The sequence below is a fragment of the Sinocyclocheilus grahami genome, unplaced genomic scaffold, assembly GCF_001515645.1.
Source record: "Sinocyclocheilus grahami isolate Dianchi unplaced genomic scaffold, SAMN03320097.WGS_v1.1 scaffold435.1, whole genome shotgun sequence".
Taxonomy (NCBI): Eukaryota; Metazoa; Chordata; class Actinopteri; order Cypriniformes; family Cyprinidae; genus Sinocyclocheilus; species Sinocyclocheilus grahami.
Window position 1 is genome coordinate 763762 of NW_015505614.1, and position 24034 is coordinate 787795.

The 24034-nt window shown below is 36.4% G+C and overlaps 1 protein-coding gene across 1 annotated transcript in view; it reads left to right on the plus strand.

Moving 5' to 3' along the window:
* Positions 1-24034, plus strand: part of LOC107551831 (serine-rich coiled-coil domain-containing protein 2-like) — a 69698-nt gene that overhangs the window by 42493 nt on the left and 3171 nt on the right. The window contains exons 4-6 of the mRNA XM_016233583.1: positions 13674-13773; positions 17519-17630; positions 19323-19473. Coding sequence (XP_016089069.1) covers positions 13674-13773; positions 17519-17630; positions 19323-19473 — 363 coding nt within the window. The remainder of the gene's footprint in view (positions 1-13673; positions 13774-17518; positions 17631-19322; positions 19474-24034) is intronic.

Consider the following 24034-nt stretch of genomic DNA (forward strand, 5'->3'; position numbering starts at 1 on the left):
ATGTCAAAACATTGCTGTTGTTATTAATAAACATTAAACAACAAAATAGCAGTCAGCAAACCTGATCTCCTCAAACCTGAACAAGTACAATAACAGGTCAGATGTGGCAGTGCTCCGCTAGAGGGTAGCGTGTTTCCAACATGGGGAATTGCTACAAGATTGTTGAAGCAAGAGAGACACTGACATTATACGTGACTACGTTCTTTCTCTCATTCTTTTACTCTCTTATTCTCTCTTTTGGCCCCTTCTTACTTTCGCTCTCATCATATGGGCTTTCAATGCTACTTGCTCAACAATGTCTAGTCATTTGGGCTGTTTAGAAGTTTGATGCATCTCTCTAGTTCTCCAGGACCGTCTGTTGTTGTTGTTGCCTGCCAAGCGTCACTTGAGGTTCCTCACTGTGGCACTGAATCCATTAAGATAACACGTTTTTCTCTTTTTTTTAAAAAAAATTCTTTCCTGAAGGCAAAACCTAATCTATAACCATTTCCAAAAGACTCTGCAAGTTTGCTACAGCATTTGATTTTAATTATAAACAACAGTAAGTAACTTTTTTCCCCCCACTGTATAAAATTTTTAGGGTACAATAGGGTTAAAAGCACACCTCAAGGAAAACGGCTTTTCTGTAGTGCATGATTGCAGACAATTTTATTGAACAATGATGGAATAACACATTTTGTGAGAAAATAATAAATCCTAAAGTCATTTGTTTTGTTTAAAAATCATTTATATGTATGAGATGGCGAGGGGGGCCTTTTATACCACACTCGGGGCAAAAGGCTCATCAGCATGGGGCCCCCTAGTATTGTGTCAAATAATGTAGCTTGTGTAATATGTATTGCATAATCTAAAACCCCTTTTAAAAAAGTCATTTTAGAAAAGTTTCTACTATGTTTATTTTGATAAATAAAAAAATATTTAATTTATTTTTATTTTGTCATTAAAATGTGTTCATTTTAAAAATACAGAAAAACACAATTAAAAATATATATATTCTGAGAGCTTCTTAAAATGCTTGAATGTGATCTCATAATAAGTTAATATGGCTTCACAGAACCAACAATTTATATTTGATTTAATATAATATTAAGTGTAATTGTTTCATTATAAATATGAATCATAATTATTATATAGATCATCTCCACCCCTAACTTAATAAATTATATTAACCATTTGAATCTAACCATGTCATGTCAAAAAACAGGAAAGTCAGCCATTTATTTATCATCTTGTCAATTGTTTTGCTGTTGACCCCAACAATAAGGACGCTTTTACCCAAAATACTATACTTTAACTTTCTTTATTCTATTGAAAAACCATTGATTTAATTAACTTAAAGAAAACGGAAAGTCATTGCCTAAATCTTTGTCTCAAAATATATTTTGAAACTTTAATAATTCTCATTTGCTACATAAATCAACATTATGAATGAATAAATTAATTAAAACATATGTTAGATCAACTTAGACCTACTTGATGCAGGATGCAGAATTTATTCAATAAATAATTTCTTTAGGGCTGGACTTTTTGTTCCATTGTGAGGTCTTTCTGGCTTGTTCATTAAATGAGGTCAACTTTTAAGTTGCTTTGGTTGAGTAGCTTTTACTCAATAAGATAAGGCTTAAAGAATACCAGCCTCTGGAACAGTGCTAGATTATCAATATTTACAGGGCATTAGGGACCTGACAGAGTTGAGCAAATGGCACTGTGCACAGTACAGTAGTTTCACAAGTTCAGATAAGCAACTATTTGAGTAACTATCCTTGTAAATACAACAAACAGGGAGGATGTGCCATACTTTATGACAATAATGCAAAGAGAATGATTTTTTTTTTCGTTAATGGAATATTTTACCCAAAGTGAAAATTCTGCCACAATTCATAGCTCATAAATCATTCTCATGTCATTCCAAACCATATTTTAAATGGTAATGTTTAGAGCCTGACAGCCTTAGTTCCAGTTTGCATCTATTTTATGGAAAAGAGCAGCGTGAATGACCTCCATGACTTCTCTCTTTGTGTTGCATGGAAGAACAACAGGCAATGCCATAGGCGATTAGGCAGCTGCCCCAGCACAGAGCTGTCAGGTGCGCACTGAACTAGCTCATTTTCACTGGATTTCTCCAATCCACACACACACACACACACACACACACACAAAGCAGAATTATAATGCTTGTTACAAAACCGGTTTTTGAAACATTCAGGGTGATACAGGATGTTATTCACAGTGTCTTTGCAATAATAACTTGCTGATGTACATTATCCCTTATTTAAATTTGTTTGAGATGTAGACTACTTCAATAATACTTTCAATGTACTTTTTTTTTTTTTTTAAGCATGAAGTGTTAGTACCTATTCATAGTAATTGCATGGACAAGAGCAAAAAGTGCAATTCTTCAAAATTAAGAAATAAAAAGCCACTTGTTTTTTTATTTTCAGATGAGCTAATGCTTTAATCGGGACTATTTTTTGTTGTTGTTATATCAATCTCTTGTAATTGTAGACCAATAGACCTTGTCATGAGGAAGGCTCTATTTAGTTGAGGTTCTTTCTTTAGTTGTCTGCTGCAAAATTCTAAAAACAAACAAACAAAAAAATACAAAAGACATTAAGTCAACACCCCCTCGTCTCCTTCCCTATAACCACTACCTAGAGTGCTACAGAATTTCAATACAGTGTGTTCAGATGGTCACATGCCACTGACACCATAACCCCTCTGAAATATTGATTAGAGACGTTCTCTTCTACTCCCTCTGCTTCTAAAAGCTGCTACTAAAAACCAATTTTCCACCTTCTCTGTGGTAATCTGTCAGCTGTGTGATATTTTCTGTTTTGTTTCACACCAATGTTAAGAAATCCAACAATGAAGGTTTAGATGTGTTTCTCATGTAAACCTTAACTGTCCCATAAGGGCCTTTTGTGAAGACTCTTGGAGTGACATCCAGCAGTTCACTAAAGGAATGATGCCAGTAAGATGATTTTCATGTTCCAAAAATCAAGTTGGTATTACAAGTCTACCATACATTAAGTCAACACCCCCTCGTCTCCTTCCCTATAACCACTACCTAGAGTGCTACAGAATTTCAGTACAGTGTGTTCAGATGGTCACATGCCACTGACACCATAACCCCTCTGAAATATTGATTAGAGACGTTCTCTTCTACTCCCTCTGCTTCTAAAAGCTGCTACTAAAAACCAATTTTCCACCTTCTCTGTGGTAATCTGTCAGCTGTGTGATATTTTCTGTTTTGTTTCACACCAATGTTAAGAAATCCAACAATGAAGGTTTAGATGTGTTTCTCATGTAAACCTTAACTGTCCCATAAGGGCCTTTTGTGAAGACTCTTGGAGTGACATCCAGCAGTTCACTAAAGGAATGATGCCAGTAAGATGATTTTCATGTTCCAAAAATCAAGTTGGTATTACAAGTCTACCACATTGCACCAGCTCAGTTAGAAACAATCTTCCAAAACAAAGCTATCATCTTGCAATCATTACAATACAGCAAAATTAAAATTGATAGACAAGATTGTGGATTTCACAGAAAACGGAATATGCTTTTGAACACATTCCTTTCTTGAAGTATTTTAAGAAAGGCTTGAATTATAAAAATAAAATGGAAAGGATTTTTTTAAAAAGAGAAATTAATGTCAGAAATGAATGTGCAAATTAAAATTAAATGCCAAACTGCAAAAAGGTAATCAAATGTAAAATAACATTTTGAGTTTAAACCATACAGTATTTCATATCTTGCTTGTTGGTGAGACATAAATATATGATTTATTTATCAAAAAGTTAGTCCTGAAAAGCAAGCTTCCTTGGTGTAAGCAGCTAGCAAGGTAATTGTATGTATGTTTGAATAGAGCCGGTCACATCTGGGCCATGTCTGAAAGGCTGTAGCTCCTTTGTGTGAAGGCTTGGAAGCTGTATGAGAAATGGCCTTTTGTTGCCTTAATGAAAAAAAACACCAAGAAATAGCAAATTACTGTCTGATGGGAGAGAAAGGCCAAACATGGAGCAGACAGTAAAGCTCATTCAGCAGCGCTTCCTGTGTCTTGGGCAGAGGGAAAAGAGGCTGCTTTGAGAGCTAGAGAAAAGAGAGACTATAAATAATGATCTTTCCCAAATACATTATTTAGTTTTGACTGTCAAGATCTGATTTTCTTATTGATAAGTTAGGCAAGCACTTGCTTGACCTTGTTTGAAACTTTATCTGCCCACTTCATCTTTTCATGGATAAATCATAAAACCTTGGCTCAGTCGATAGTCTGTGATATGTATCTAGAATAGTTAGGTTTTACTGTTAAGGCCATGTTTCTTACAGCAGAAATGAAAAAAATAAAAAATAAATGAAAGGGACTGGCATCACTGATTGTACTCACTTAAAATAGTTGGGTTAAAAATGACCCAACAGATAACCCAATGGTGGGTTACTATAGAACCTACCTAATGTTGGGTTATTTTAACCCAATGGATTGGGTAGTAAGTTAGTAACCCAATGCATTGGGTTATAAAATAACTAATTTGTTGGGTTATTTGGCCAAAATGTTCCTTTAACCATCCTGGTATTATTATTATTAATAGTAGTAGTAGCAGAAGTATTGTTAGTATTAGTATTGCTATGTAAATAATAATATACAGCATACAAATATTTTGAAAACACTTTATTTCTATTACATTTAAAGTTGCAAAAACTTCTATTAAATTAAATAATTGTTTGAAATTGTCTTATTAATCACTTTCTTATCACATTAGGTTACTTGCAATTGTTTCATTTTACGAGATAAATCAATCTCCAAAGACCATCTTAAATAGAAAGAACAATGGATTAATCACCGAACAAGAATGGGGAAAATAAGGGAAAAAATACAATTTTTTTTAAGCCATGGTAGCAGTCTTTCGTTTGACTTCTTACTGTTGTAATAATGGATTAATGTCTGTTATATATCAATTTGATTAGCCGAGTGTTACAAGAGTGGTGTTTGTATCATTATAGACAGGTGTGGGAATTTTTGAACTCCTTCTGCAGGTTACATTGTTATGATAGTGGGTGGTAATGACAGTGTGTCAGTGACATATAGAATGAAATTTAAGTTATGTAAAAACTATATATCACACTCGTAATCATGCTGTTAGACTCTATATCAGCATGATGTGGTTATCTGTGGTCTCATACCTGATCTAGATTGATCTAGAGTCTAATGCAAAATTCACATTACAAAGATGGCACAGATGCACTTCTGAAAGTAGCTTTTATGTGTCTTTACATACTGTTTAATGCTGAATTTCTATACAGAGAACTTTGAGCAGGTACAAGCAGCCTTAACTCAGCTATTTAAAGACACCTTCACAGTGCTCTTGTTTGTGTGATTTTTCTCAAAGGGATAGTTCACCCAAAAATTGAACTTTTGTCATCATTTACTCACCCTCAAGTTGTTCCAAACCGGTATGAGTTTCTGTGTTCTGTTGAACACAAAAGTAGATTTTGAAGAATGTGTATTTATTCATACTATGAAAGTAAAATATCTTTTGTGTACAGCAGAAAAAAAACCTCATGGAGATGTGGAATAACATGAACATAAAAAAAGTTTCAGTTTTGGGTGACCCCTTTAAGGGCCAGTTTTACTAACAGCTGGCACCAGCGCAAAACGTCTTTTGGTGGTAAAATAGTACTGTCAGTTTTTACTAAAGACGCACTGTGAAGAATTAGCACTGAAAAGGCGTGGATAGTTATTTTTGCCCCTGACCTTACTGAATATGCATTTGCAGGGGTTTCCCTTTCAGACGCTAAATTTATAGGAGGAGAGTATTCAAATGAATCATGCAATGCGTTTTACTAACGTTTGCGCTCGTCAAATTACTGGCATTTGCGCCATTATTTGACGCCCCAAAAAAGCATGTCTTAAACTATTTTGCGCTTGAAATGGCTGCAATTATTGTTGCTGGAGGAGGCACCGCAGAGAACAGAGAGCGTGTGGTAGAAGGGAGATTTTTTCCGCATGTATTAATTTATTTGGAATGGCAGAAGAACACATTGTCCGAACATATTGTTTGCCAAGCCATGTTATTTTTAATTTGCTTCAGGAAATAAAAGATGACTTGGAACCTTCAACTAGGAGTCTCGCAATTCCAGGTCTATCAAAACTGCTTGCAACCCTTCATTTCTTGGCCTCCAGTTCTTTTCAACGTAGCCTACTGTGGCTTATTTATTTCTTTATTCTTTATTTGCGACTACGCTAATTTGTGCTGTTCTTGGTATATTGCATTGGTCGATATGTAAATTAGATGTTGCATCTGTGTTCTTTAATTTGCGCATCGTTAGTAAATCACCCACATAAATTTCCACACCCATCAGCGCTGTTTTGGAATTGCACTCTGTAGCTAATTTGCCCTGTTTAGTAAAACTGTCCCTAAGTGTGTGTTGGTGTGCTTGTCAGTACATAATGTAAAATATTACAATTTGGCATGAAAATACAGAGCAGGATTTTCTCACCAGAATAAATATCCGAAAGATCCTAGACTCTATCTTGCAATATGCGAGTCTATCCATCCCTGACATGTGGGTATAATATACCTTAGTCCAGAGCAATCTAAAATTAACAAAGAAAAGGAACAGTTAAATTCAAACATTAACATAAGACGACGACATTTCCTACGTCAGTGTTCAAAATATAATTAAAATCTCACTTGTTATTATTTACCAATTGAAACAAAGTGAACCGAGACATTTTTTATGGTTTTGTGGGTTCCATATATTATTCTAATTAACTAACTGTTTTTAATACAGGACACCAAAAATCACGTTATGAAAAATATTAAACATAAATCATTCCAAATAGCAAACAAATCAAAACAGTAGCCTACTACATTATACCAAGATTATGACTTCACATAAACACAGTACAGAAATCAATATCAACTACTTAACAAATATTTTAAACCAATTTTTAGTGTACTTAATATTTTCATTTTCACAGACTGTTACATACCGTGTAAATACAATACAAACTGTTTTAACTTTTCAAATGTGATTATATGTTTGTGCTTTTGGAAATGGATCTTTAATTAGCCTTATTATTTTGCATTTAAGCCTCTTTTTGAGCATAAGATGTAATTACATTCTGAAAATGTAATTGTTGCATGTTCAATTATCTAGTTGTATTATCATTTATCCATATCGATTCGGGGTGTACTTTCTCCCAAGTGGTATAGTTAAGACGTATAGGGTTTTGACAGTGGGACTTTTATTAACGTTAGAAATTGTGTAAAATCCAGCGTCCTGTTCAGACCCTATTATATAGTACATACAAACAGTATTAATTTTATTTAACAAGAACGTTTATTATGTGACTATACCTTGAAACCGATAATGGTGTACTTTGATAATTGATGATAATAATGTTCCGCTCTCTTCCATATTCAGTTCTTCATATCTGAAGTAGCGGCGCGTGTAATCAGTGTAGGTCACAGCGCCCTCTGTCTGTGAAAAATAATCACTACATGATTGCTCTGGTAACAAGCAACTTTCCAGAGATAAAGCGTTTCATTTCTGTGTTTCGAAGTGTTTTAATTTTACGCTGTAGTTTCCAGACGACATGTAGGACATGTAGTTTTGAATAAAAAGGCGACATACCTTCACTCCGGATGAAGAGGCTCCTGGTCTTCAAGACGAGCACGTTGGTCAAATATCTGAAATATATGTAAAATTTTCCTGAAAACTGTCGAGACGAACAGAAAAAGTAAGAAAAACGTTTTTTATAGGTTTGAAATTGATCGACTTCAGAGCGCTCGTGTCGTTAGTCAAGTCAAGAGTGCAGATAACGGATTAAAATATCAGTCGACAGGGGAGATGTAAACATACTCGTAGGAAAAACCGCAATATTACTGTGTCAGGGCTTAAAGACACTTTGTAACAAAAAAAACAACATAACGCACACATTAATTTACTGCTGTATCATCTGTCGCAGTTGGAATTAAAATGTTTAACCCAACTGGTTGCGTTGTTATAGAAATAACCCAATAAACAAAGGAATAACCCAACAAAACGACCCAACATGTTAACCCAGATACTGGGTACAGTAAATAACCCAACGTTTTTTAGAGTGTAATAAAGCGATATCACATGAGCAAGAGTTTGTAATGGCTGTATGGGCATCAGTTTTAGCACACAGACTGAAATGTGTTTACTACTCAGATAAACCATACACTCTTCACTCTTCTATTTGGAAAACGCTACAGGACTCAGGGTTTTTTTTCCTCCAGCTGTCAGCCTGCACTCAAAAATGGGGGAAAAAAAACAACAAAAAACATTAATGTATGATACTAGTAAAATAGATTGCCCCTATTAGATTTAATATAAAACTATAGCATTTGTATCCTCCAGCTGTCAGCCTGCACTCAAAAATGGGGGAAAAAAACATTAATGTATGATACTAGTAAAATAGATTGCCCCTATTAGATTTAATATAAAACTATAGCATTTGTATAATACATTTTTGGTAGTGGTTATGATGTGTTGTCTATAAAGAATTCTTCTATAAAGAATTTATGTTGGTGCATGGCACCGTTATCATCTCTTCTTCTTGTCAGTGCTGTTTGTCGAGGCTGTCGAACTGTTTGACCTGCTTCATAACACGCTTAGCAATATCACACAAGTAGGAGTGTGATATGGCTCAGCACGACTGTGATTAACTGGCAGCACGAGGTCTCATGCTGATATTGAGCCATTGCGCACGACTGTAGGTGTGATATTGCATTTAAGCAAAAGCAAATTCAACACAAATTAAAGTATATTTATACTTTCTGAATTGCTCCCTATCCCCTATATCAGGGGTTCCTGAACTTTTTTTGTTAGTTCCTGAACATTTTTTGAAACCCATTTTCACATGAAATATTTGGTAACACTTTATTTTAAGGTGTCCTTGTTACATATGTTACATGCACTTTCTATTATAATAACAATAAATTATGCATAATTACATGCAAGTAACCCTAAACCAAACCCTAATCCTAACCCTAACCATATAGTAAGTACATGTAGTTAATTAATATTACTCAGTACTTAAATGTATAATTACACTGTAACTGTATTTATTTTACTTTGTTTTTTATTTACAATATAAATATTCTAAAATATATTAAGATTGTTTTGTTATGTATGGTGATTGTGATATGATAAACATTTCATCTCAGAAGAAGTGTCTTCACTCCAAAAATCAATTCAAACCAAATCATGCTTTCAAATTTTATGCGACTTGCAGCCCTATAGGTGATTTCCTAGGCTAGCAGTAGCAAGCTAGATTTGAAAGCATAAGATCCCACCCTCCCTGCAAATCACTCTCCTCCAAAACACATGTACAGGCAGACTAGAGGCTAACCAGCGACACGATGAGAGATGGCATTGGTGGAGGGTTGAATGCAATGCTACCAGATTACCTCATGTCTCATTCACCAGTGAGAAAACATTACAGTACAAAGCACATTATATTACAATAATAACGTCTTCCATTATTGCTCGGTCTGCAATAGTGTAATGGAACAGGCAGATGACGTATCATGTTTGCGCAAACAGGGTGCACAGAGGTATGTGAATACATAGGTTAACAGGCAGGTAGAACAGCCTATTGTAGCCCTCGGGCCGAGGGATATGATTGGACGAACATTTTATGGTCCTACGCTTTTCACAGATGACATAAATACATTTAGACAACTTAACTTAGTGATTGCTATCAGGGTGTGAAGAGACTTTCAACCTGCATAACAAAAAATGTTTTTGAACTGAATCCCCTACACTGCCTTTAATTAGCTTTTTGTCAACTTACAAACCCCCTGCAGTTCTTTCATAAACCCCAAGGGGTTCACAACCCCTCATTTGAGAAACCTGTCCTATATAGTGCACTATTCAAGGAAATAGTAAAGCAGTGAACAAGTGACTGATTTCAAATGTAGCTTTAGTAGGATGTAGGTGTTATTTATAATTTAGGGAGGATAATCAAGCTATTTAATTCAACCAACTTAAGGTTAGGGGTAGAAGAGCCAAAGGTTGCTTATCAATAAGCTCCCTAGCTCGTGAAGCAGTATGCCATGTACACAAATCTACAGGTAGGTCACTGGTAAGGACCCTGGCTCACTACACATTGGGACAGTGATCACTCTATTTCCGGTGACGTGACTATGTACAACGTCAACGTGCAAACGTTAACTAGATGTGTTGAATTTTGCTATTGAGACAGCCCTTAAAATGGCCAACTCCTTGAACAGTGCCTTGACTGCTGAACTAGAGTGCTGATTAAGATGCACCCAAAAACACCAATGACTCACACTTGCTGATTTCTCTCACTCATTAATGTTGACTTTGGCAAGGTGATTTTATAATGTAGGGGACGTTTCTAACGAGACTTTGTAGTGCAGAATGAGTCATAATTATTATTTTTTATATCCATGCTGGTGAAGGAGATACATGGGTACATGTTGTATTTATGCATAACCACAATTTTTGCATAACCACAAGTCCATAACAGTTTAATTTGAAAATGAATACATTTCACAATTGAAAACGGAATCCATAAATCCATGTTATCGCAGCATAATCAATCACAAACTTGCCTATCTGAGTAGTAACATAGACAGTGTAGAAACGTACATATTTCTGAAGCTATTTTATAAATTCAATTTCAATTTAATCTCAGTTTATTTGCAAAGCACAGTTAAAACAAAATTAAATAACAGCCATTAACAGAATTGAGACAGAGACAAAGTCCCAAATAAAACCACAAACCATGGAGTGAATCAGTTTTAAATCATGGATAATAAGCCACCTAGATTTAAAAATGGATAGTGTGGGAGAAGTTCTGATTTAAATAGGTAGACTATTTCAAAGTCTCGGAGCGGCTATGGCAAATGCTCAATCACCCCTAGACTTTAGTCTTGTTTTAGGAACCACTAAGAGCCTTAAATTGGCTGACCTAAGAGCTCTTGCTGGTTGGTGGTCAGAGAGGTATAATGGTGCTAAACCATTTAAAGATTTAAAAACCAATAAGAGCAATATAAAATTAATCCTATAGAGCATGCGTAACCAGTGTGAAGACCATAAAACAGGTTTAATATGCTCATGCTTTCAAGCTTCTGTTAGGACTCTGACAGCTGCATTTTGAACCATTTGAAGATGGTTTAGAGAAGATTGACTGATCCCCAAATAGAGATACAATATACAAGCCTTATGGTTTAATCTAAATCTAAATTAATTTAACCTAAATCAATCACACTTTAAAGCACTGTCCAGTAAAACGCCCAGATTTTTCACATACGGCCTGACATAAGATGCCAGAATCCAAGATTTAAGTTTGGCATACTTTGGTAATCAGAAGGGGTTAACACCACACTCTTTGTTTAACTCTCATTCAGACTTAAAAATTTAAATAAATTACATTTAAATAAAAACTTTAACATTTAGGGACATTCATGCTTTAACATCCAAGAGGCAAGCATCCACAGGGTCTAAACCAAAGATGGAACCAAGTGGAAGCATATAGAGAGAAAATAACATGGGAGCTAGCGTAGAACCTTGGGTGACCCCGCAGATCAGAGGGACAGTACCAGAGTGAAAATGGCCAATGTTTGATTGAGACTGTTAGTAAAATAGATTAGAATGAATTTAGGGCCGAACCACTAATGCCCACCAGCTGTTCTAAGCAGTACAGAAAAACTTTGTGGCCTACAGTGTCAAAGGCAGCGCTCAAGTCTAAAAGTATACCAGAGCTTCAGAATCCCCAGAGTCGGTAGCTAAAGCAGTGGTTCTCAAACTTTTTTTGGTCGCGCGGGGGGCGTTAAGGGGGTTTAAACCTATAAAAAAAATCTGGCGCCCCCCCCTTCCTGAATCCCCACCTCAGACTACCAAATAATTTCGCTAAACATTATGAAAAATTTCTGTTTTTTAATAATAATAAAAACAAAAACCCACAGGGTGTCACGTGTATGTTGTGTTTTTCTGTTCTCCCTGCCTTGACCTAGTTTTCCTTTGTTGCTTGATTAGTTCATTAGTTTCCACCTGTGTTCATTAATTATCTTATGAGTCCATCGTTTGGTTTTGTATAAATAGCCCTGCCTTTCCTCAGTTTCTTTGTCCTGTCTCCGTCATGTAAAGAGGTTGTTTTCTCCTGGTTTTTCCCAAGTGGATTTATTAAAAGACTGTTTATTTGATATCTGCCTCCTTCTTACTCCTTCAAGCTCCTTCGCCTGGGAACCCGTGACACAGGGAAAAAAACACCTGCATCACTTGAGACATTGAAAAATAGCATAGAGAGAATAATAGACTTCATTTATGGTCTCTCCCATTCTAAGTTACGTCCTTTGGCTGTTTACTGTTTTAATTATTTTCTTTTTTCTGCTGATGGCCCGCGCCCCCCCCCTGCAATACTCGTGCCCCCCCCACCCGGCGGGCGCACCCCACACTTTGAGAGCCACTGAGCTAAAGGAACATTATTGAACACTTTTAAAAGAGCTGTCTCAGTGAAATGAAATTTCCTAAAACCTGATTGAAATGTATCAAAGATTTTGTAATCGACCAAAAAACTTTAGCAAAAAACAAAAAAAATTTAGCTAAAAATGGAAGGTTAGAAATGGGTCTGAAATTTGATAAATCAGAAGAATCTTAATTAGGCCTTCTAAGTCTGGGTTGTACCGAGGCATGTTTTAAATAGTCAGGAACAACTCCTAACTCAAGGCATTTATTAATCAAATTTAAAAGTGTCAGACCCACTAAATTGAACACTTGTTTAAGTAACCGTAGGGGAATTATATGTAAGGGTGAACCAGCTGGTTTGAGCTGATTAACAATGACATGTAAAAAAAAAAAAGAAATAGAAGTAAGCTGGCTAAAGACACCTGTATATTTTAAATGGCCTGCAGGGTTTCCAGCAACAGGTTAAATGGTATGCGTAATCTTGAAATTATAATGTAGTTCTTTGTATAGTCCGATGCTGAAAACATTCTTTAAAAATTGAAACCAAATCGCCATCCCGTCTCAGATTAGTGGGGGAGTTACAAAATTTACAGTTGGGTGATAAGAGTTCAGAGAAAGGAGTGTATGGAAAGTTAAGGCATCTGCATGAAATCTGCGTAAGTTGAAAATATCCAATATTGAGAGTGGTAATGTCTTATGGGTGGTAAGGGCAAAAAATACAGAAGAATGAAATGTAAGCTTTCAGCCTTTCTGTTGTGTAGTGTGTCTGAAGAGAAATTTACATTTATACTTGTGTGATTCACACTTACATTGTTGTCATCATTTGTCAATGAAATAAAAAACAGTCAGCCCACTCCAAGACACCTCTCATTTTATCCTGCAATGTTTCGCCTGTTCCCTTCTGGGTATTCCTCTATTGTCATGCCGTGAGTAGATAGCCGGTCATGGGGAAATGTCATTTAACAGAGGTCCTCAGCTGGCACTAAATCGTCTCTGAGAGAGATGAGTTGTGGAGAGGGGAGGTGACTTCCATCATGTATGAGAACTGCTTCTCGCTTGAATACGCATGAGTTGTCTTCCTTCCTCCTTCAGAGAAGTCTACTCTGCCCATTGCTTTCTCATTTTAAAATTACCCACCCTTATCCTTAAATTTGTTTGCACTTCTCATTTTGGCTCCTGGCATGACTCTCTATTCACATATTATATTTAAGGACATTCTCGACAACCTGGAGAATGTGGAGTCATGTGACCTGGAGGAAGAGGACCTCATGTTGGATTTGGACCTGTCTGAAGATGCATCTTTACACAGCGGTGAGTGATGGTATAAAAAATAAATAAACCACCTCTCATTTCGTGGGGGGTGGTAACCCACTCTTCCACTTGCAAATTCTTGATCACATCTGGGGGGACACAGGGTTACATGTGTGCAAAAACAATCAGCTGTCCTTCCTGTCTTCCTGTAGCACTGTCTTAGACGTCTTTCATTACAGATATGCCAGTTTATTGCTCTGGTCACATATTCACTCTTTATGTCTCCCTGCAGCATGCCAATGGCTTGTTCACGCAGGTGAGCAGGAACCCTGGGCATCTTTCTTCTGGTGTTTTTTAGAGTTAGCAGAAAGGTCCTAAGTTATTACAACTGTGACCTTAATTGCCTATGGCCTGTAAACAGTTTGTGTCTTTAGGACTGTTCCACAGCTGCAAGAGCAATAATTGTGTATGGCTCATTGAACAGTTATGAAAAATATTTACAAGTATTTCTATAAAGAATTTTGCTGAATTTATAAACTACTGATACCCCACTGTATGCAAATTCAGGCTTTTATATTGTTAAATTAAGTACATGTAAATATAGGGAAACTGACTCAAGACTGGCTCAACAAACTTTCATGCAGATTTACCCCAGATATACGGTACGCCACTGTATGCCATCACTGTGCTATTTTTACATGAGAGAGAGTTTGATGTCATTCTCCTGTGTTTTTAGTGGAATTGTGAGCTTTGAGCATTTACTAAAGCAGTATCTGAACACTGAATACAGAGCTGGCAGTAGTTCTGTCCGTGTAGGAGTGTAAATTCACTTGTGGATCTGCTCTTATTTCTCCTTAAAGGTATAGTTCAGCCAGAAATGAAAATTCTGTCATCATTCACTAACCCTTAAGTTGTTCCAAACTAGAGGTCAACCGATAGTGGATTTTACTGATACCGATAGCTAGGTTGGACCACACTGGACGATACCGATTAATCACCCAATATTTTAAATAGTGGATCCAAGTTTTTAAAATGGATACTGAATGAAAAATTAAATAATGCTTTTCTATTTTTTTAAAAACCAGTACTGAACCATACTTTGTAAATGAATAAAAAATATGAAAATTAATTATTATATTAATCATTAAAGTTAGTAAAGATCATAGTTTATTAACTAATGTACAGAAAAATTTTAAAATTGATTAGTAATAGTAAATGTTGAAATGAACATACTCTAACAAGGAACAATACTTATACAGCTTTCATTCATTTTAATGTTAAAAAATGGACTCTTATTGTAAAGTGTTACTATTTCAGCAGTCATGCCATCTACATCTACACAAAAGCCATAGCATGAGTTGAGCATGAGGATGAACAAAGTATGAGTTTGAAGTTTGGTGTTTAAAAAAAACTAAGCAAACTCAAAAGAGAAAGTGCAATCTGAAGTCGTTATGTACGTTAACAATGATTTGGGACAAATATAATGTAATTTAATGGAAAGCTATGTGAATGGCTCTCTCTGGCGAGGCAGGATTTTCTGTCAGCTGCATTTAAATCCGCAACTGAAGTTTCCGCTCTGTGCAGCACGCAGCCTCACGTGTCAAAATAAACAATACGACGTGTCAGTGATTTCTGCCTACACTTCTCAGCAGGATAAAGGGGTCATATGATGTTGCTAAAAAGAACATTATTTTGTGTATTTGGTGTAATGAAATGTGTTTATGCGGTTTAAGGTAAAAAAACACATTATTTTCCACATACTGTACATTATTGTTTCTCCTCTATGCCCCGCCTTTCTGAAACGCGTCGATTTTTACAAAGCTCATCGGTCTGAAAAGTGAGGTGTGCTCTGATTGGCCAGCTATCCAGTGCGTTGTGATTGGCCGAATACCTCAAGCGTGTGACGGAAATGTTACGCCCCTTGCCATATTGTGATGCCTTGTCCTGGCCTGAGCGATGAGAGAAAAACCTTAAAACCTAATATAAACGAGGCATTTGTTGCATCCAGTGGGGACATAATTACGGATTATAATGACTTATGCTGTCTTTTTATGCGTTGCATTGCATCGCGTAAACATAAAACCATGTCTGCATTTGTGATCGGAGAAATGACAAACTACAAATGCTACTCTACACTCAGATCTGCAAATTCTTTATATATAAAAAACTTACTTACAGTCTGTGAGTCAGAACAGCCGGCATTGTAGTCTACTCTACCAGGATCAGGAAACAGTCCTCCATAAAATGCTCTGGACACATCGGAATATTTGGGTTGAACTGTTCTGAAACAGTGTTGTAAATACAACTTAACCACTGATTTCTAGTCGTGTCCTCTTTTTGGAAGGCCAAACAAAGTAGTTTCGCTTTCACAATGAAACACAACGTCACACACAGTGGCCTAGAGTGAGTGGAGGCCGGAGACCTAGAGTGAGCAGAGGCCGGGGGCTAGAGTTAGCGGCGGCCGGCTTGAGTGAGCGGCGGCCGGTGGGCTTGAGAACGGCGCGGCGGCAAGCTTGCGGCAACCACATGTGACGACCCCGGGACTCCGCTTCGTCCACGATGAAAGCCGATCTGGCGATCCACAACGCGAAGTTGATGTATTTCCTCAGCGATCAGCACGGATCAGCTCCAGGCATGATGAAGCGAATATCGTCCTCTTTTGGAAGGCCAAACAAAGTAGTTTAGCTTTCACAAGGAAACACACAGAACACAAACACACAGTGCCTTCACGACATGGCGGTGGCGGCAACAACAATACTACAGCGTGAATAAAAGTTACACCTTCTTTCTTTGCGTGAACATTTGGGCGGCGTTATGCAAATCTTCCCACATCGTGACGTAGACATGTGGGGGCGTGTTAGAACGAGCCGTTTTAGGTAGGCGTGGGTGACTCTTAACTTTTATAAAGAATATCTCTTTGGATTTGAGACTTTAGTCTTTGCAACTTTACAGACCTTCTTTATGCACCAAGAGCTTGTAACACTCCAAAGAGAAAGGAAAAATTTAAATCGCATCATATGACCCCTTTAAGCAACGGACGCAACCCGGAAAACTATCGGCATGGATTTTTGCCGATAGTCGATAGTTCCGGCAATCAACTATCGGTGCCGATTAATCGGCTAAACCGATTAATCGCCAACCTCTATTCCAAACCTGCTTGCATTTCTTTCTTCTTTTGAACATAAAAGAAGATATTTCAAAGAATATGGGTGACCAAACAGTTAACGGTCCACATTAACTTTCATTGTATGGAAGAAATACTATGAATGTCAGTGGGGACCATCAGATATTTGGTTACACATATTTTAGGAAATTATTCCCATGTATTTATCAGAAGAATAAATTCATACAGTTTTACAACTTAAGCATGAGTAAATGATGACAATTTTCATTTTTGGCTGAACTATCCCTTTATGGTTATTCAGTAAAAAAAAAAAAAGATATATATATATATACAGTATATATCTATATCAAACAATGCCTGTACTATTGATAGTTTGACCCAATGAATGAAATACAGTACAGTATTTCCTTATAGTATGTCTTGTTTATCCTTCTGTTTATCAATATTAATGTTGTCTTAGACTTACTTGGTGAATGATAAAACAGGCAAATAAATCCGATGGATTCATATTACAGGAGGGGACACAAGCCATATCTAGAGACCTAAATATCATAGAGAAAGGAGTTTGACTTGGGCCAGTAAGCAAACTCACAAAACTCTAGAAAGCACAAATGTTCTGGAAGTCACCCACAAAAGCACTCACAAAACTACTTCCTGATGTACTGTACTTATCTGTTGTAGACACTGATGGGACATCACCTTATGAATGCTCTGAAAAAGATGGCTGGCCAACTCAGAGGAGGAGACGACAGCAGCTCTGGGGCAGGCGTGATCAGTTCTGCCGTAAAAACAGGTGACCTTTTTGTTCATGCATTTTGATGTTTGGTGAAATTGTTGTAAACTGTGTCAGTGTTCATCACAGTGTGTAAAAGTAAGCAACTATATTGTCATATTTTTCAGGTTAGTACTACACTTAGTAGTACAGATCTGAACTAATGGCGTTCAGCATAAAATCTGGTCGATTTTACACCTTTTTTTCTTTGGAAGAGACTAAGAGTTTAAGGCCAGAAAAAACTAAACAATGGCATACCTTTCAACATACCTACAGTATATATACAATTCATTGCAGTTTCCAGTTGAAATTAACACTAGTGATAGTAAACCACTGAAGTCAAATTTTTCCAATGAGCCTTGAACAGACTGTTAGTAGGCTGGCGTTAAGCCATTGGAGGTTAAAACTAACCTAAAAAAGATAAGCAAATATATACACACACACACACACACACACACACACAGAGTGGTGTGAAAAAAGTGTTGGCCCCCTTCCTGATTTCTTATTTTTTTGCATGTTTGTCACACTTTAGTGTTTCAGATCATCAAACAAATTTAAATATTGGTCAAAGATAACACAAGTAAACACAACATGCAGTTTTTAAATGAAGGTTTTTATTATTAACCTGGAAGACTTGCTGTGATAAATGGGATCATGAATTCTGCTGTTTACCAAAAAATCCTGAAGGAGAATGTCCGGCCATCTGTTCGTGACCTCAAGCTGAAGCGAACTTGGGTTCTGCAGCAGGACAATGATCCAAAACACACCAGCAAGTCCACCTCTGAATGGCTGAAGAAAAACAAAATTAATACTTTGGAGTGGCCTAGTCAAAGTCCTGACCTGAATCCTATTGAGATGCTGTGGCATGACCTTAAAAAGGAATTCATGCTCGAAAACCCTCCAATGTGGCTGAATTACAACAATTCTGCAAAGATGAGTGGACCAAAATTCCTCCACAGCGCTGTAACAGACTCATTGCAAGTTATCGCAAACGCTTGATTGCAGTTGTTGCTGCTAAGGGTGGCCCAACCAGTTATTAGGTTTAGGGGGCAAACACTTTTTCACACAGGGCCATGTAGTTTTGGATTTGTTTCCCCTTAATAATAAAAACCTTCATTTAAAAACTGCATGTTGTGTTTACTTGTGTTATCTTTGACTAATATTTAAATTTGTTTGATGATCTGAAACATTAAAGTGTGACAAACATGCAAAAAAATAAGAAATCAGGAAGGGGGCCAACACTTTTTCACACCACTGTATATATATATATATACATATATTATAACTGTCTTTATTCTGAAATTTTGTCATTTATGGTTCCAGTTTTCAGCCTTTAGTCTCCACAAGTGCATCAGTGTCTGTTTTATATGATTAACAAGGCAAATTTGTCTCTTTGCTGCATGTCTAAATTCACATGTTGCATTAAATCTGAACATGAATAATCATAGACACTGAAAAGTCACTGCACATGAGAACTTTAAACTTCACTGAACACAACTGTCCTTTGCCTCTATCGCTTCATTCTCAAATCCTCAAAGCCACATTTTCGGCAGAGCCCCTGCTTGCCCTATATATCCAGATTCAGAGAGATTCTGGATTACATGGCTGTCAACTCAGCATTGTTGGCCTGTCTAAAGCTTTATTTTGCAGGTTGAGGCCTCTGGCTGATCTGGCACATGTTCTGTGATCGCTTTCTTTCTGTCTGACCTACAGAAGTGGCATTTTGCAATCGTTTGATGGGCGCAAGGAACAGGGGCTGGAGAGGTCAGACCATGTGACATTGGATGAGTTGACTCTGAAACTCATGACTCAAGACTGCTCTTCTGTCAAAGAACAGCTGTTTCTACTGAAGACACTGCTTCAGGTTAGATACAAACACATTTTTCCATATGTAACCAGGGATTGCACACAAGTTTTTCAGTCTGGTTCTCATGACTACACTGCACTTTAACTAATCGTTTTTGTCTAAGAAAACACTGTAATGCAAATAACCTTTTGTCTACTTATGTGTAAAGGCCTGTTCACACTAAGAACAGTAACTATAAAGAACTATATTAGCGTCCACACCAGCGGATGATATCGTCTGTTTATAAGTGCATACTCATCAGCCGCTTTGAATTCTCAAGCTCATTATAGCAGGATTGATTCTGATTGGGTGTCAGTGTTTTTATTGTTCATCAGCTGGAAAAAAAATCTTTCCTAAAGTGATTCCAACAATATAATTTCTCTGTGCCTTTATTGTTATAGCTGTGGTGTGGACTCTGCTATTCTTTAATATTGAGAATGATTTTTAAAACTATATCTTTATCATTGTAGCGAATCAGCTCACGGGGAAATATGAATAATTAATCATAACTAGTTATAATTAATTATAAATATTTAGATCTGCTGTAGATATTTAGCTGACCTCTCAGGGTCAACTGTCTGTCAATTCTAAGAACATTAATTTCCTGGTTAAGGGAAATATTGAATGGAAAGGTCAAGGCCGAAGCCTGGCACGTACTTAGAGTTGCAGAAGCATTCTAGCTCATGTCTTCATCTTAGAATCTAACCGAACCACCGACTCTGGGCGGGTCCCTAGTGCGGGGCTTTGTGAATGTTTGTTAATCTAATGAATAATTGATTTGTTAAATCAAATGAAAAATGGTGTGTCTGATTGGTCCAGACGCTACATTGTTATCTTTATAGCTATCTTCATTGGTGTGAACAGGCGTTAACAGTGCAAAAGAGCAGAACTATTTACAAAACATCTTAAGGTTAAAAGTAGCTCATAACTCGTCGATTTAGGAGAACATTTGTATAAATAATGGGCATGTCAGTCCTAAATTTAGGATTCCTAAATTTTTGCTCTGAGTATTTCACAAATCGTTTTAGCTCTAAAAGTAGCTCCTAAATCTGTGAAATGTTGAGTAGTGAAGAGGACTCCGAAGTCACTAAGACCAAACGACAAATTATCCTACAGTGGCTGTTGCCGGCAATCTGCCTCGGAACGTAAACATTTTTAGAAACATTTGACGATAATGTGCTTTTAAAAAGGTGTCACCTTTGGTTTTGGAGGTAATCCCAACTCTAGATTTTCCTTTGATTATATCCTTGTTTTCATTAACCAGTTGGGCAAGAAGTAACAGCTGTTCTTGCGTCCAGTTTGGTTTTCTTTTACGTTAGTGACACTTAGTCTGCATTTTTAAACCTTTATTTGAATATGTCAACATAATATCACACTCTACAATATTTCTATAAGTAAATACAGAGACAAAAACAGAGACCCCTCCACTATCAGCCAATCACTGTGTGCATAGTTGACATCATCCATAGCAACAAGGTCAACCCCGTCCTTGCTCTTAGCTTAAGACTTCTCTCTATTCCTTAGTAAAAGTTTGTCTCAGCAGCTTTGTGAATAGGTTGTAAGATAAACCTCTTAGCTAAAAACTTTTACTGCTATTTAGGAGAACTCTTAGTGGTGAGATAAAATGTTTTGTGAATACGAGCCCAGAAGTACAAACATAATGTCATTGTGTTTTCATTATAAAACTGGTCAGTTCAGCTCATATTACCTTAATTTAAAGGAAAAGTTAAGATAAGATAATTTAAACTTTCCCAATGAAATTGTAATTCAATCTTTTCCAGTGTGCTGTAATGTAATCATAACTTATTTGATTGTGTTCTTTTAATTTTCTGCACATTTATTTATCAACTGTGATTGACTTTGCCAGAGCCATCAACAGGTTTTTATTTACATAGTCAAATCATGCTCTCACAGTGTAATGCGACCCTTATGATTTATGAGTCTCCAATGAGACACTTTTGTCTTTCCTTCCTCAGAGCTCAGATCCTCATTTTTCAGGAATGCACAAATAACATTTAACTTGATGGCCTGGATTAATGCTGCAATGTATGGGCAGCATCCATTTAGTAATTTTAAGAAATATAATAATTTATACTCAACATATTATAACTGCATACTGTTTTATAATGTACTACAATAATGAGGTGTAAATATTTGCCATTTTTACAGTGAATATAAACAGCATCTACTATTTACACGTATTGCAAAGAAAATGCTGCTATTTTTACCTAGGGTAAATAGAATCTATCATTATTTGCACTTAATGTACTGTAAATAGCATATCTCTAATAATACTGCATTTCTATTTGCATTTAGTGTAAATAACATGTATTACTAAGAAAATATGTGACCCTGGACCACAAAACCAGTCATAAGTAGCACGGGTATATTTGTTGCAATAGCAAAAAATGCATTGTATGCGTCAAAATTATCGATTTTATTCTATGCCAAAAATCATTAGGATATGCAGGTGCACTATCCAAACTTAAATTGTTGTAATTAATGAACACTTTGGAATACAGACATAAATTTGGTCTCTTTTTAAAGAAGAAAATCAGCAAATTATCGCAAAAGTAAAAAAAATAATATTTAAGTATCAAAAAGTTATGGTAGTTTAAATTTACTGTAAAGAAAATGCATTATATTCATTTTATTTTATTTTACATATAATACATATTTTGCATACCAAGTTTTACTCAAAAATTGGTATAAAATTAAAGCCTTATGTCTAAATAAATTATGTTCCAAATTTGAAGTTGATATGAAAACAAAATGAGGTTCCTGTGAGATTTTATTTAGGGCGTTATACCACAAACAGCCACCGGGTGCCATCCAAACTCTGAAAAATGTTTTATGCATTTTTCTGTCACAAATGTCTAGATTTCTCTGTCAATATTATGGCTATCTCAAAATAATCCTGAGACTCAGACCTTTCCAATTATATGTTTTTTGTCAAGATTATAAAAAGTTTTGATTGTAAAAGAGCGTAATGCATTTTGTAATATGACACTTGACACCGGCCACTAAGGGGGAGGAGACCGACAAAATATTTTAAAGTACCATTTCCATGGTAACGCAATGTCTGATTTCAAAATGGTTTTCACAGGATGAATCTTGGGCGTCTAAGCTTTCAAATGATATATGATTTATGATGATTACCAAAAGATTTGATAGAGAAAAAGGACAACAAAAAGAGTGCCAAGCGTCCCACAGGTGGGACGGTGACAGTTAAGGGGTTTTAAGTAAAGATCATGTTCCATGAAGATATTTTGTAAATTCCCTACCATAAATATATCAAAACTTAATTTTTGATTGTAATATGCATTGCTAAGAGCTTCATTTGGACAACTTTAAAGGCGATTTTCTCTGTTTAAAGGGGTCATATGATGCGATTTCAATTTTTCCTTTATCTTTGAAGTGTTACAAGCTCTTGGTGCATAAAGAAGATCTGTAAAGTTGCAAAGACTAAAGTCACAAATCAAAAGAGATATTCTTTATAAAAGTTAAGAGTCAACCACGCCTACCTAAAACGGCTCGTTCTAACACTGTCTACTTCACGATGTGGGAAGATTTGCATAACGCCACCCAAATGTTCATGCAAAAAAAGGTGTAACTTTTATTCTCGCTGTAGTATTGTTGCTGCCGCCATGTTGTGAAGGCGTTGTCTGTTTCGTTGTGAAAGCGAAAATACTTTGGCCTTCCAAAAAAGAGGACGATATCCGCTTCGTCATACCTAGAGCTGATCCATGCTGGTCACTGAGGAAATACGTCTTAAGCAGTGTAGAGTAGCGCTTGTTGTTTGTCATTTCTCAGATCACAAATGCAGACATGGTTTTATGTTTACACGGCGCGATGCAACACGTAAAAAGACAGTATAAGTCATTATAATCCATAATTATGTCCCCATTGGATGCAACAAATGCCTCGTTTATAATGGGTTTTCATGTTTTTGTCTCGTCGCTCCGGCCGGACAGGGCATCCAATCACAACGCACGCGTAACATTTCTGTCACACGCTTGAGGTATTCGGCCAATCACAACGCACTGGATAGCTGGCCAATCAGAGCACACCTCGCTTTTCAGACCGATGAGTTTTGTAAAAATTGACGCTTTTCAGAAAGCCCGGGCATGGAGGAGAAACAATAATGTACAGTATGTGGAAAATAATGTGCTTTTTTAACCTTAAACCGCATAAACACATTTCATTACACCAAATACACAAAATAATGTTATTTTTAGCATCATCATATGACCACTTTACATTTTTTTGTACCCTCAGATTCCAGATTTTGAAATAGTTGTATCTCGACCAAATATTGTCCTTTCCTAACAAACCATACATCAATGGACATTTTAATTGTATTTATTCAGCTTTCAGATGATGTACAAATCTCAATTTCAAAAAAATTGTCCCTTATGACTGATTTTGTGGTCCAGGGTCACATATGCTATTTCCTCTTAGTGTAAATAGCATCTAATGAATAGCAAAAATCGCCCAGCTGTAGGCTCCAACCCCCCACGACCCTAACTGTGTCTACACCAAATGAGACCGCTGTCGTGTCACATCACAACTTTAAATT